General features: G+C 42.5%; 1 protein-coding gene and 1 long non-coding RNA gene across 2 annotated transcripts in view; both read right to left on the reverse strand.

Annotated features, from left to right (window-relative positions):
* Positions 1-447: 447 nt before the first annotated feature.
* On the reverse strand, positions 448-5,596 carry LOC146209640 (uncharacterized). The gene is made up of 4 exons (XR_014707011.1): positions 5,210-5,596; positions 3,389-3,560; positions 2,834-2,914; positions 448-911 (listed from the first exon to the last, which is right to left on the reverse strand). It is a non-coding gene; the product is annotated as an uncharacterized LOC146209640 (long non-coding RNA).
* A 2,622-nt stretch (positions 5,597-8,218) lies between these two features.
* Positions 8,219-14,651, reverse strand: part of LOC146209641 (uncharacterized) — a 137,092-nt gene continuing 130,659 nt past the window's right edge. The window contains exons 4-5 of the mRNA XM_084580750.1: positions 10,797-10,958; positions 8,219-8,290 (exon numbers count right to left, since the gene is read on the reverse strand). Of these exons, the coding sequence (XP_084436876.1) occupies positions 8,219-8,290; positions 10,797-10,958 (234 nt within the window). The remainder of the gene's footprint in view (positions 8,291-10,796; positions 10,959-14,651) is intronic.

Consider the following 14,651-nt stretch of genomic DNA (forward strand, 5'->3'; position numbering starts at 1 on the left):
CTACACGTTCCTTAATGCTTTTCCTATGTGCACATTCGCAATTAAGCTTAATGGTATTCCTTTTAACCACCTGTAATGCCAAATGAGCATGTAAAGAGATGCTGCATGCCATTATTTTGACATCTCGAATGGCCCATGCCAGTATGATTGTTTTTTCAAATTCACAGAGCATGTTACAAAAAAATGTCACACAGAAGGAAACTGGAAGTCTTTTATTCGGCATAGAAGGGTCAGGGTTGGGGCTAGTGGGTGCTCGGGTGCTGGTGGAGGGGGGGGGGGGGGGGCAGGGGGGCACTTGTGTTCTGTTTCTTCATTGATGCGCGCTATGGAACCTCATTTATTTAACAATACTGCCACTCTCCAACGAGAGCCTAGCAGACGAGCAAAAACATATATATTATGTACATAAATACCTAAAAAAATGAAAGAAGCAAAACAGTTCCAACAAATGCAGACAACAAAGTATACAATTTTTTTTTCATAAACAAAACCGAACAATGAACACAACAGCATGGTGACATTTCTTTAAAAAAAACAACAACAAAACTTTTAGTCGTATGCAACAATAATCGCAGTACACAATATTAATCCTATGCTTTGTCAGTGTCAACGCGTGCGCTTGCATAAAATTCGGCCTTAAGCGATGAAATAAAGCGTCGTGCAGCGCATCTTGGCTTCGACACGCAGACGCCCAAAAAGAGGTGCTCTATAAAGCAGCACAAATTGTCGGACCCCTTGTCATATGTCAGATTGAACAGCCAAAATCGACCCATTATTGGAACAATACCCTAAGTAGAGTCGATGACTCGAAGAAGCTTCCGCTGCTGAATGAAGGGGAAATGCTCTTCAGCTTCTTTGATGCTGCTCCCAGTATATCCGACGCACGGCGTGGCAGGCTTTTCTTCCTGTTCCTTGATAAAATTGTAAAAGAAGCGCATAACAGAGCAGCTGTATAAATATGCACTGCACCTGGCAAAAAGCAAATTCAAGATATTTTCTACTCTATATTTAGAATACGCCAATGCCCCTTTAGTGTACAGCAGTGTGCTGGAAAAGGGCCCTATCGGAAACCACTGGTGGTTATCTCACAATTAACAATGCAGAGTATACTGTTATGGTTGGTTCAGGAGGCACAAAGCCAGCAGTCTGATCAAGTCATAAATGAGAGCACATAAGGTCAACCCCTTTTTATTCATGCAGCATGCTGTTGCATGGTAATTTCAGATTATGCAAGCTATTTTATGAAACAAATATGGCTACACTCATCAAAAGCACCTGGGTTAGAGAACTTCTATCCCCACGAACTTTTCATTTCACATGAACTGGAATGCTTAATATGATAGTTAAAAATGTAAATAAACAATAAACAGCACTGGAGCACGGTGTTTACTACTAAAATATTAACAGCTGGCTCAATTGAAGGCTTCACACAAGGCCTACAGCATACCCCGCACTGGCCAAGTAGATACTGCAGAACCAAACAAAAAAAACGTGGAAAGAGCGTACTTAGTGATGGGGCACTACAAAAAAAAAAAAAAACAAAAAAAAAAACAAAGTGCATGTAATACATAACACATAATGCATTTCTGAACTTTTGCACGTCTTCTTGTGCTAAGTATGAACCAGGCAAGCCCTAGGTCATCGCAATGCTTCCTGAAGTGTTTACATTTAGGGTTTAGTAACAAGGAAAAAGTGTTCTCGCTGCTCTATGTGGCAGTTCTGAAACTTCATCACACATTATTCATTGAAAGTGTACACAGGAGCTTTGAGTTGAGCGACAATTGCATGTGCAACAGCAGAGCATTACGAAACAACCAAACAGCAGAAGCTCTAAAAAATGTCAACACTGAAGCATGGCATGTTAAAACATTTTCCACGCATAGCACATTGTATGCATAGACATCCAGAACATCAGTGGTGAGCCTCAAGAGGCGGCAGGAAGCTCAAGTGTTCAAGAAGTTGTAATCGTTATAGCGGCAGGCAGTCTGAGCACTTTGCAATACTAAAGGTTCGAATATTAAAATTTGTTGACTAACTTGAAATGCAAAAATAACAATTTGGATTTATTGAAAATGTTTACTATAAATGAGAATGTCTATAACAGTGCCACATGGTTAATGCATGAAATGTTAGCATCTGTAGTTGAAGGCATTATATTTATACAGCATGAACCTTGAAACACAGCAGTATTTTCTCCCAACCAATGTGGTAAACCTAATCTCAGAAGAATTAAAATTATTACATCATTTCAAACTTGGCTAGCAAATTACAGCATTTTTTTAAAACTATTAAACTGCATTACCCACCTTCAGAAGCCTGTAGGATAAGACAATGTGGCAAATATTTCTTTTGAAGCAGTCTCAGATTATATATTCCAGACATTAGGAACATGTTAGGTACTAGCATGCATGAGCAGGTTGAGAGACCCCTTTCCAGCAAATGCTAAACCCCACCAAGCTGCCTGCAAGAGCCATCTGATAAAGCACTGCTGGTCCACTGCAGCAGAGTGCTTAGTCAAATGGCACACTGCACCAATCTTGACATTACCAGTGCTTCATCAGGTGACTCTTGTATGCAATACGACGTGGTAAGCATGTGATGGCAGGAGTCTCTTAAAAGTGCTTTTGATTCTACTTACAGTGCAAATAATCGTTTCACAGCAAAGGATTCACAGTTGTGATGAAAACTTGTGTAGTATTTCTTTGTGAATTATGAATCACTAATACATATTACAAGTTAGACTGTAAACCATTTTAGAAACAAAGAAAATTCGCTAATAATGTCGGTTTCAAGTAGGCTTCCTGAATATTCAAATGACAAAGAGAAGACTTACAAATGATAAAAACAACATCCAGAGCTCCCGGCTGGTTCCCAATGTTTGCCAAGAGTTGCAGAACGCATACTGTCTGTACATCTACAATAGAAATAAGCAACACAACAATGGTGTACCTCCTTGCATGTAAAAAGAGACAGCCGAGATTTGAGGCGATAATTTATTGTCTAATTTAGGAAGGCAAATAAACAAAATTGAAAACATGTAGAGGCACGCAAACTGAAAGCCAAACATCTGACAGCAAAAATTAGCAAAGCTTGTGAAGATTTGAATCAGGTATCACCTAATTCTCTGCTACTAGTTGAACAGATTCGAAAAGGCTGCACCATTACAATGGAGAAGAACAATAGGTAATTTAAATTTAGCTAATGCGAAAATTGTTACACATGGAGAAATGCACAGGCTAGTTATGGTTTTATTATTCTTTCTGATGCTCAGCCATGTTTTTAGTATATCCATAAGGCAATGCAAAATGGAAAAAATGTAGAAATTTAGCGAAAAACTGCCAATTAGATAGCACATGCAGCAAACAGAAGGAAACAGCTTAATACTTACGCTTCTTTCTCCTTTCACGCATTCCCTCAGAACATACTTCGAGCACCCGGGCAATGTCCTTTTTTCTTGCACGAATGGTGTCCTTCAAAACCAAGACAAGTGTCTTGTTAAGGCCAATTTCAACTGCCTCTTTGCCGTCCTTCTTGATCAGCATGTTGACGTCATGTAAGAACTGCAAGTTTGTGTGAATGGTAGCCATAAAGAATTCATTTTACTCAATGTTTCAAGTAACTGAATATTAAAAATCATTGTACAAAAGCTAAGGCAATTGATGCCTTTGTATATATCTGAAAAAAAAAAAAATGGCATTAGCAAACAGCAAATACAAATATTTACTAAGGTTAGAAAACTGAAAAAACCATCAGTATTTTGCCAATCATCGCCAAACTGGAAGCAATATTAAGGAAAGTCTAATATAAAAAATAACAAAGCAAAAATTATGATCTTCCTTCCCTCAACTTGGCACACGGCTGAATGGCAATAAAATATGTAATATATCTCCAAACTAAGGGTCCCCGCTCAGCTTTAAAAAGTAGACTTCAATTCTTAGAGACGATCTAAAGACATGCATCGTTAGCATATGAAAGTCAAATTGTTTTCTGGGCCCTTTAAATCAGTAAACTGCTTTCAACACATACATTACAATTTTTTTAATAACAGTAAGTCACAAATTTGCCTGCAATATGCACACTGTGATGAGCAAAGAAGGTAAACATATGCGACTAAGGCTATGATAACCGCTTCATATGTATACATTTACGCAAAAGACAAAAAAAGTAAACATCTGGTCAGAATCAAACTCTGTAATAGCAACATCCGGTACAATATTTGGCCACAGAATTCAAGCTGTCGACCTCTACTGGAATGCTGAGGCATCAGTATCGAATATCCATTTATTCTAAAGACACTACAAAAATCAAGTCTTGAGGATAACAGCGCGGAACACAGGACGGGAGCACAAGATTAGAGGACGACAAACGTCGTGTCGTCCTCTAATCTTGCGCAAAATATGGTCGACGTAAAATGAAAAATGCTCCCATTGTGATTAAAAAAGGCAAATCCAGACGCGGGGAAGTTAACATAGGCTGATGATAGCGGCATATAGTTTATGCAGTTTGAAATAAACTATTATGCAACCAGGCCGGCCGACCAGCGCACTTCGATGCCGAGAGCCCCAGCGCAGAGGCGTGCCGCGCTGAACGGCCGCCGAGAACGAACATAGCCTCCTCGAACAAAAAGTTTAAACAGAAGGGCTGCGGGAGGACGCTTCCCGAGCAGCAAGACGGTGCGCGCCTATGCTCCGAGTAAATAAAAAAAAAGGGGGGGGGGGGGGGATCGCTGCGCTCCGAGTGAAAGAAGATGACGAAGCATGAAACAAGTTTCAGGAGAGCGATCGCGAAGTGTAAGAGATAAGGGAGGAAAGGGGAGGGGGGAGTCGAGAGTGCTAGGAGAATTAAGGTAGTACGCCAACATGACCTTGCCGCACGAACGGAAACGGTAGAACAAAACCGAGTCGTTGCGAACTGAGCGCAAGTATCAAACTGTCAAGAAACGAAAATCGTTTCGTGAACCTCCTGCGCGTACAAAATGCAAGGAAACGTAGCACATACATTATTTCTGTTCAAGGAAGTTGAGACTGATGTTCTTGCGCGAAATCTGCGTAACTCGCCGCGACATCTACCACATGTGCGATGCCATTTTGGCAGCCATGTGAAAACAAGCGCGTGTCTCAGGAGCGTTCCGGCACAAAAAGACACAAAATGCAGCAATCCGGTAGGACACTGTTCCCACAAAGCGCAATATGCGTGAGAATAGGCTTACCTTTACAGACGATTGCGTCAGCCGCAAAGTACGCTGTCCGCCTTCGTATCACCGGCACCGAACCAACCAGTGCGATTTCAGCGCGAGTGCAATGTAGTCGGCGCATATACCTCTTAGTCACGCAGAAACAACAGATCGTCCATGCCTTCTTCTTTCGAACATCTCAAACATAAAGCGGTGCAGCAGTCCTTCGGCCTGAGCAAAGCAAAAAGAAGCCCGGACACTTGCCGACACGATAAATGACCGTTTGCGTTAAACACCACATGTAGAAGGCACTTCACAAGCGTACACACTTCTGTAACACATATGCATGGGAAATGCAACACATTTCACGAGGGTACACAATCGAAGAAGCACATTTAGCATTCGCCGAAACGTGGTCGAAACGCACCCCACAATGCTAACGGCCATATTGTGAAATTTGAAAAGAGCGTTCGTAGCTACCGGCGGCCTCCTGGCGGTGAAATTTTGTTTCAGTTTCTGTTTCATTTTTAGAAAGCACTCGTGTGTAATTTTAATTTTAGCATTACTTTTGGTGCTTTATTTAGGTGTTCGGTTATATTAGCAGCGCCGCTTGTGTATAAAAGGCTAAGAAGTTACGCAGCCATATACCCCCAGCATGTTAGGTGATATTGCTTGCCCGTAACACCCTAAGGCATATTCTCCAACCAAAGCACCCCTTTGGCATGCAAGAGGTGATTTCCAATGGCACGAACACCCTAGACTCAGGGTGTAAGGGTGTTTTGAATCAGACAAATTCCCAAAAAGGTGTTTTTGTTTTTACAGTGTAGCAGTTGCTCTCATGCTTGATTTTGTGTTCTTATATCTTAATTATATTGTTTTAGATCAGTTAACTATACCATCATTCCATTTATTGAATTTTTTTTCTATATTACTAACATTATATTACTTTTCTGCTTTTAAGACATCAATCTTCCAATTGTTTATTCTAGCTCCCACCGCAGATTCCTTCACCCGACCACTGGTATCTCTAAACTCCACTGTTCCGGAAAGAGTGGCTGTGCCTGCATCGATTTCTGTATGGATACCATCACAATCAAGTATGAGATGATAACTGGTTTCTATGGATTTACGAAATACAGCACATGTGTCATCTTCATGGCTAAATTTCTTGTTTTAGCTGCGTGTTCTAAGGCATCCTGATCTAGCTTCAAAAAGTAGGGCACTGCCTTTTGAGTTATCAAAGAAAGCTTCCTTCCTGATCTGACTTTTCCACTTTCGGTATAGTTCTACACTCTGTTTCTTTTCCATAGAATTTATGCAATTTTTACCTTCTGTGTTTTTCACCTGTTCGTTAACGCTCTTTATTTCTTCGTCCTTGTCACCAGAATATTTACTGGTTAGTTTTCTAGATCTTTTTTTCCAACGTGGCTCAACGCTTTTTAGGTATAAGTATTTAAACACTTTAGCTGACAACCTGTTACTCCCCGATTTCCTTATCATTTCCTCATATAATATTTTACTCTGAGCTTCCCGTACTTCTAAAGGAAGTGGCAGCGCAGCACCACCTTCCTAGTGCAGAGTTCGAGTAATGCGTGTTATTAAAAAAGGCAAGATGAACGCCTCATTATTGACCCTACACAGACTGAAACTGAGAAATCTAGGAACAAAAAAAAAGCGAAAATTTGAGATTCAATCTCTGTAAGGGGGTCAAGCGACTGCGACACTTTCGTAGTTGGCGTTGTAAGCGGTAGAGAGAACGAGGAGGACAGGATGGAAGGATGGAAGTATGAAACATACGAATAAAGCGCTTGAAGGAAGTGAAGGGGGAACTTGAGGCGAAAGCACAAGCAAAAAAGCGAATCCGGATGGCAGGGCAAAAGTGGCGGAATCATGCATCATCCGCGCAGTGGCTATATAGTCAGGAATATACAAAGCAGCGCTCCCCCGGTGTCGCGTTTACTGGAACTGTCACTCGTCGTACGCAGGAGACGAAGCTAAAGCGTATGAGGGAACACGAACAGGCCTCCACAGATGGAGGTAAGCATTATCCGTAAATGCCAGATAATTGTCGTGTAGCACAATGAAGATTTGGAATGTCTTCATTGTGCTACACAGTTGCTTAATTACGTATGAGAATGAACGTGGAGCTCTGGCAAAGCGTGCATAGTAAATCTAGGCTCAGCAAGACATGGGTACCTCGTAGACGACGGAAGTCATGCTTGTATTCAGGTATTTAAGTGTGTGTTCTATCGTGCATAAGCCGCAGGCTTTTAGACAACTAATCTTTCAGTCTCGTTCTACAGCTTCGTTGACGGCTTCCAAGAAGCAGCTGTAGTAAGAGCAGTATAGACATTTCCTCTCTACAAACAAGGAATACAATGCTCTCCGGGGCTTCTAATTAGGAAGTGTCTTTGTTACGATAACTGAATTTGAGCGAATATGCTCCACGCAACTGCTTTGTCGTTCAGATACAATCGCACGAAGCGCAAAGCCTTCTGGGTTTTATCAGCGAAGAATACAGTCTATACTTCTTTGCACTTTTTCATAGCAAATGTAACTTTTTAGTCAGGGCTTCGGGCTGCATTCTATTACGTTTTAGCTCACTTTTCTATTGAATTTTCACCATTTTCCCTTGACGCATGCTTGACCATTTGGGAGGATTAGTTAAATATTACAAAAATCCTCCACCTCTCTATAATAGAGAATATTATGACTCCCACTTCAGCAGCGCAGCTGCAATGTCGGAAGTCTTGACTCCTCCGTTCTTTGACTTTCACTGCTCGTCAGGCAGTGCGTCGGCCACTAGATTTATGAACAGGTCTCAGTCCTCCACTTTCGATTTCAAGGCTGTGGTTCAGACAGCTAACGTCCAAGAGCTGAGTTACTTTTTTTTTTTTTTTTTGACGCCTTGAAGACTATTTGGGCAGACAACAAGGGTCAAGGCTGATAAGGGTTTGGTGTGGAAGCAACACTACGCTAGTCGCTGAGCCAATTCGCGGCGCTCCCGATGAGCTAAGCAGCGCATGCGTGATGAGCCGAGTGACGTCACACGGAGCACAGCTGCAGAGCCGCGTTGGAGCCGCCAATTGTTTCGCTTGGGTGGGAACCGCTGGGTTTCTGAAAGCGCCAGGTTATTGAAATGTGGCCGGTGGGGGCGCATCCTATGGATGTGTGGCCACTATCTGCCGAGAGGTGAGCTCTGAAGTCTGGTCTGGCGTCTTTACTTCTTGAAGGTAACAGTGGTTAGAGATGCATACCCTAACGCTTTTATTTTGGCCCTGCACATCCATCCTGAGGTTGACTATGCTCGTGTACTCACTCAAAACTGCATATAATATCTGTGTACCTTTCAATAAACTTCAACTGCTAGTAGCATTGTGATGTTTCTTTGCCATTGTCTTTAGTTTGTGCTGTTCCTTCCTGTAATGTTACACCACCTAGCCCACAACAAAGTCTCAGGTTCAATATAGGTAAAGCAGCTCGAATTAGTACGGATATAAAAACCGATACTTTGTAGGTATTGACTATCACAAGGGTATGTCTGCGAAGCACTTTCGGTGCAGGAACCGAAATCTTGAATAGAAAGGTACCTTCGTATCCGTCGGTTGCCTCACTCATAGCGCCGGTATTTCGTTTCCTGTGACACCGGGTATCAAAATGGGGACGCTACGCTTAATGCTGATTTGTGGTGAGATCTTTCATCGTGTACGGTCGTACGGAAGGGTACCATCAATAGAGAGGTCAAGCGCAGCCGCATTCCAATGCTGCATGTTTTGTATGCGATCATCTATGCATGCCACAAATGGTGCGCTCTAAATTAGCAACCCTATTATACCTCATTCAACGACCATTTATTTCGCATAGAGAGGAAAGTTGCAGCAAGCGTGGTACTTTCGCTGGTCACCTGAAAGTCATCTGTAGGGAGGACATTATGTTGAGAGGTCAAAGAAGGCACAAAATATACTCCGTAATGAAGCGCTGTGTTATTTTCCTTTTATGAGAACGTTACAACATGCGCTCACGGAGTAGAGCCCATAAGTTTCTTTCCTATTTTTCCTTATTGGTCAGCAGCCCTCGCGATTGATATTGGAGCCCCCTTCATGCCGCACTCAGTAGTGCAACACCACGCCTGCTTAATCCCCACATGGGCTGTAAATGAGACATACCACGCTCAGGTAAACACCCAGCTGACAACACAAAAAAAGTCGCCAGTCTTGGACGTCTCCATTATTCTGGCATTTACCCATATTCTACTCGCCAGGCGCGCCGCCTTTATTGATTAAACGATTGAAGTCGGCTTGAATGCGTATGCCTCGTAGAAGTGTCTTTTCCTTACGTAGGAACAATGCACTTCTATTCCTAGTCTAGATAACTGCTTTTATTGATTGCAATGGTTGTTTGGTCAATTTTGCAGGTTTCGTGAGCGTACACGAAAAACTGACATATGTAATATTACGTCGCTTAATACGTTAAACGCTCCAAAGCCTCTAGGGCTGGTGGGCGCGATGTATATTATTTATGCTGCTTATCGTTTAAGACAGGCGTTGCAGACAGTATGTTAGCCAGAAGGGTCTCTTCCGGTTTATTTCGCATCACGCAGACTTGTACGCATCCATAAAGCACTCAACAATGCCATGGGCGGCTTGAGATGACGAAACACGTAGCCCAGGAAACGGGGAAGCTTTCTTATTGTGACGTGGTATCAACCGCTGCAACGAGAGCTTCTCGATGACGGCAGTGTTTAAAGAAGGGCACCAAAAATGTTTAGACAGACAGCGTCGACGCTTGCCGACAAAGGTGACGCTCGCAGTTGCCAGTGGCTCAGTCTCCATGCAGGATGGAGGTTAACGGAACGCAGATGATTGATAGGGTAGTGGGAAAGAGTTCACCACCAGACCCACGAATATGCTGAAGCAAGCGGTGCTCTATAAAAAACTGCAGCTCTACAGGTCAGTGCTCGGAGGGCAAATTAGCTGCGTTATGTTTCTTTTTAGGAAGCAAACTTCATCATAGGTGCAAAAAAGTGCTTTGTTACAAGCAGGTACATAGTGGCGCATTCACAAACGCGCAGAATTATTTGATAACTGAGTGAAGGCTTGTCGTGATAGCTTCTGGAAAACGATTTTCTTGTTGCACAATTAGTAGCATGGCTATTCCTAAGGATTAGCTACGCACACGTTAAAGACGCACAGCTAAAATATCGTTTCATTTTTCTCTGTTTGTCTTTATTACGTGGGAAACTTATCCTTAAGAAAAGCAATATATGTACCAACTAGCTCAACTTTCCGTATTACTAGATGTCGAAGAAACACACACTAGTGGCGCACCAAGCACGATCCCATTAAGCGGGAAGTTCGAGATTTGTCCTATTCATATTCTGGTTGCATATGCACTATTTCGTTTCCATTCAGATGCTCTTCGAACGCGACCTAAAATCGTTATATGGACAGCGAGTTATGCGTCATCGAACTTCACTCGCATTTTATGTTTCATACGTTTCGCTTTTTAATTGCCGTCAACCTCAGCTATTGCCAGGTTAGCAAGATGCAAACGGCGCAATAATAAAAAAAAAAGGAAAAAAACAAATGGCGTCGGGCAGTGATCCACAGAAAGTGCAACTCACCATCTTCATGTAGCTCACCAAGGCTCTGCCGTGCGGCCACGGTCCCTGGGCGTCAGGGTCCCAGCACGACAGCTTGTGCGTATCGATGCTTTGGGATCTGTCCAGGTCGTGAAAGGAACGCGCCAGAAGGGACACGGCATCGTAGATGAGCGCATTCTCCGTCTGCAAATACGGATGGCTATGTGAGTCTCGGCGTCGTTACTCAGCCAAGTAAAGCAAGGAAATGAAGACAACAGCTGCCTGTTGTATACGAATCTACCAGAAAAAAATTCATAGAAGCTGGGTTTTCGGAGACGCATTAAACGAATAAATCGAAATTTAATAGAGGTTTCATAAAGAGACCTGCCGATGGATGGATCTCGTGCAGATGACTCGTTCATTGGTGCCTTTGGGGCATATCCAAAATATTAAATCTTTCAAGACATGAAATAATTTTATGATAGGCAAAAAGGCTTCACATCTGAAAATGGATCCTGGGGGGAACCTCGTCGGTTGTTTTTTCAGGGGGCGATTATGTTGTATTTAAACACTGTATACTGAACAGGAACAGGGTGAACAGGTTGCAGTAGACCTGTATAGACAGGGCACTACGTTATAATCACAAATATGGCACCCGAATTGAAAACGCAGGTTGTTAAAGGTAATCAACACGCCTCCCGAAAAAAAAGAAGAAACGCAACCAAATGCTTGTATCGCCATTACGAGTCCCTTATTTAAGTACGTCCATGGAGACACATTTTCGAGCGTGAGTTCCAGAGGCCGTTCTATAGAGCCATATCCCTTAAAAAAGGTGAGAAACAGCATTTGTGTGTGAGACGTCCGAAGCATGATTGGACAACCAGGAAGATGTTTTAAAATAAATATCGTCTCTGACAGATTTTTCTTCTGACTTCGGAAGAGTCAACATGATAAGAAATGGTTGGAGAACAAATGTTTGCTAATAAGAATAAAAGGAACAACTACGAGGGATTTATTACACATTTTTTTACACGAAACATCTGTTTAATTTATCATCGGTGTGTTCTCTGTACACATTATCCATTACTTTGCTTGTCGAAAAAGAAAACACCTTATTTTTGTTTTGTACAGTATTTATAGCGTACAAATATCTATATACGTATTATAATCACATTAAACTTCAAGGGTAATTTTTTGTGATGTGCTTTCGTCCAGAGATGGTACGACGTCGCATAACTTTTGTATGTATTTCCTATGCGGTTATCTATTATTTCCGTGGCTTTCCTTTATCCCGAGGCTGCTGTGTAGGGGATGGTTGCACGATTAGTATATTTATTGCTTGCTTTTCGTGCATGAAACTCAAGCCCCAAAATGTTATTTTGAACATTTAGCCTCAGTGTTTTGTTAAATAAATTGTAGAAACAGCGAACAAAACCCTATATAATACATCTTCTATCAATATTCTTTTAAACTTTAATTGGACGCGAATGGAGGGGGAGGGGGTCGCCGAATGGTTTCCTATGTCGATACTATCAGGTCTCAAATCTTGACAAGATAAACATACTTCCCAAGAAATTACTGTTATGTATTGGTCACAAACCGTGATGGCAAAATAATGCCGCCCTCCTTAAACTTGTATGTGCAATCGTTCACATCACCAGATTGCATGCATGCATACTTCGTTCAGTTGTGAAAGCCCTTATGAGACAAATTCCACGTTATGCTATCAGAAAATGGAATCTAAAAACGCTGAGTAGGAGGCATCTATGCAAAGCGTGACACGATTGCGCAAATGACCTATTGGCTCATTTCACGCGCAACGTTACTGTATTTTGCTCCTTTTTCCTTACCTTAGATTTGCAGACAATATTCCATTTACCACCACGTCGAAATTGCATAGTAGAAATAGTAAATACTGGTTTTAGCTCATTAATCTTGAAGGCTGCCTTCTCCTAAATAACCGGCGTAGGGCTGAACAAAAACATCACCGGTATGACGCCGTCTGGTGATAGCCCGCAGGAGTCATAGCCGGATACACAAAGGCTGTTAGTGCTGTGAGACGTCATGCAAAAGCAGAACATGGCCTATATATTAGTTCAGAAGGGCGGCTGAAAAATACCGAACCCTTCAGTACCTATTCTGCCTTCCAAGGGAGACGAGTTACCTTGGGCCACCGGCCATGTTACTACGACTTGTTAAGCGCGTCTGGGTCGGGTGGTGTTTTACATGATTTGGTATTTTAGGACTGTTTGCTCAATATTATTTGTGAGACAGATGCAGATTAAGAGGAGGAGAAGGAGAAAAAGGAGTAGGAAAGGCAGGGAGATTAACCCGTAAAAGAAACCGGTTTGCTACCTGCATTGGGGGAAAGAGGTGAGTGGATATAAAAGTTGTCAGGGAGGGATGGCTGAAGTTAGTAAAATCACATGACAGGCATGTCACATCACATCACGTCACTGTCATATCACGTAACATAACACAAAATTCATAGTCTTTCGAATTAACATGTGCTTTTCATAAAGCGGAGCAGTGCCTGGGAGGCCTTCACCGCAGACGATCTCCGTGGCCAGGGACCTAAAATCAATTTCCATCAATGGGCGTCCATCTAGATACTCCAGCGCACGGCACAGACACTGTTTTCATCGCTGTATATGGGGCACTCGCAAAGAATGTGGCCAATAGACTCGTCGCATCCATAGTTTGTACATGCAGGGCTGTTTGTCATACCTATCATAAAAGAATACGAGTTTGGGATTGTTACACCAACCCACCGGCGGCACAGCAAAGCTTGTTCGCGTCGGGGTAGGCCAGGTGGAAGCCGGAGCTTCAGGTCAGGGTCCAGGGATTTTAAGCGGCAGTTCGCAAACTAGCCAGAATTCCACAAGGAGAGCGTCTGTTCTCGCGCAATTGCTCGAAGCGTACCCGCTGCGTCTGCCCCGGAAAAGGGAATCAAGACACAATCACCGTCTTTTTGGCCTTTTCGTGCGACCTTGTCTGGCCGAAGATTGCCCGCTATGCCGCTGTATCCTGGAAGACATTTTAAGATGATGTCATGTCCTCCATTAACTGCACCGTGATGAGTTTGTCGTATTTCCGCAACGAGTTGTTCATGGGCTCCACGACGAAGAGCCGCTTTTATGGTTTGCAGGGCTGCTTTTGAATCTGTGAAAATAGACCCCCCCTGAGGGCTCTGCTCACTGATAGGTCCAATTGCGACACAAAGAGCGGTTAGCTCTGCAGCTGTCGCAGAAGTCTGGTGAATTGTCCTAATCGTTATTTCTGTATTACAGATTAAGAGATTGTGGGCAAAACGAGCGGCAGATTACTTGTAAGTGACCGAGGATCTGTAGACGCGGAATGGGGTCGTTAGCACTTCGACGTCGCATATTTTAAAGGCGGACCTTAAATGTACCGTATAGACCTCTAATTTTATCTCCATGGTAGCGGCAATGTAGCTTTTTCTTTATTTTTTCAATATCAGATATCTCAAGTACAAACACAAATGTAGTTTATTTTAGATTACGGTATTTTTATCGCTATCAAACGAAGATTGTGCAATTAAATTCAATTAAAGAACATAAATTTGAACACAACGGTACGTGAAATTAAAGGCAAAAAATAAGGCTTAAGAAGCTAGCACTAACTACAGCTTGTGTAAGGAAACATATGCCAAATAAATCTTGGGACAGAAACTTATCGCATAAATAAAAATACTAGCACAAATGAGTTCCTAAAGGCCGGTGCTCTAAATGCCGCAAGCAAAAAAATAAACCAGTCACGCAACACAGCATGGATTTACAGCGTGTTTCGTTCTTCGGACTGACCAAAGAGCGCACTCGTTGGCGCTTGTTCGGGCCGATGTTGTTGAAGCAATAACAACAAAAACACGGGAGCAAC

The sequence above is a fragment of the Amblyomma maculatum genome, chromosome 1 (genome assembly GCF_055883805.1).
Source record: "Amblyomma maculatum isolate TAMU_Amacu chromosome 1, ASM5588380v1, whole genome shotgun sequence".
In the NCBI taxonomy this organism is placed as follows: Eukaryota; Metazoa; Arthropoda; class Arachnida; order Ixodida; family Ixodidae; genus Amblyomma; species Amblyomma maculatum.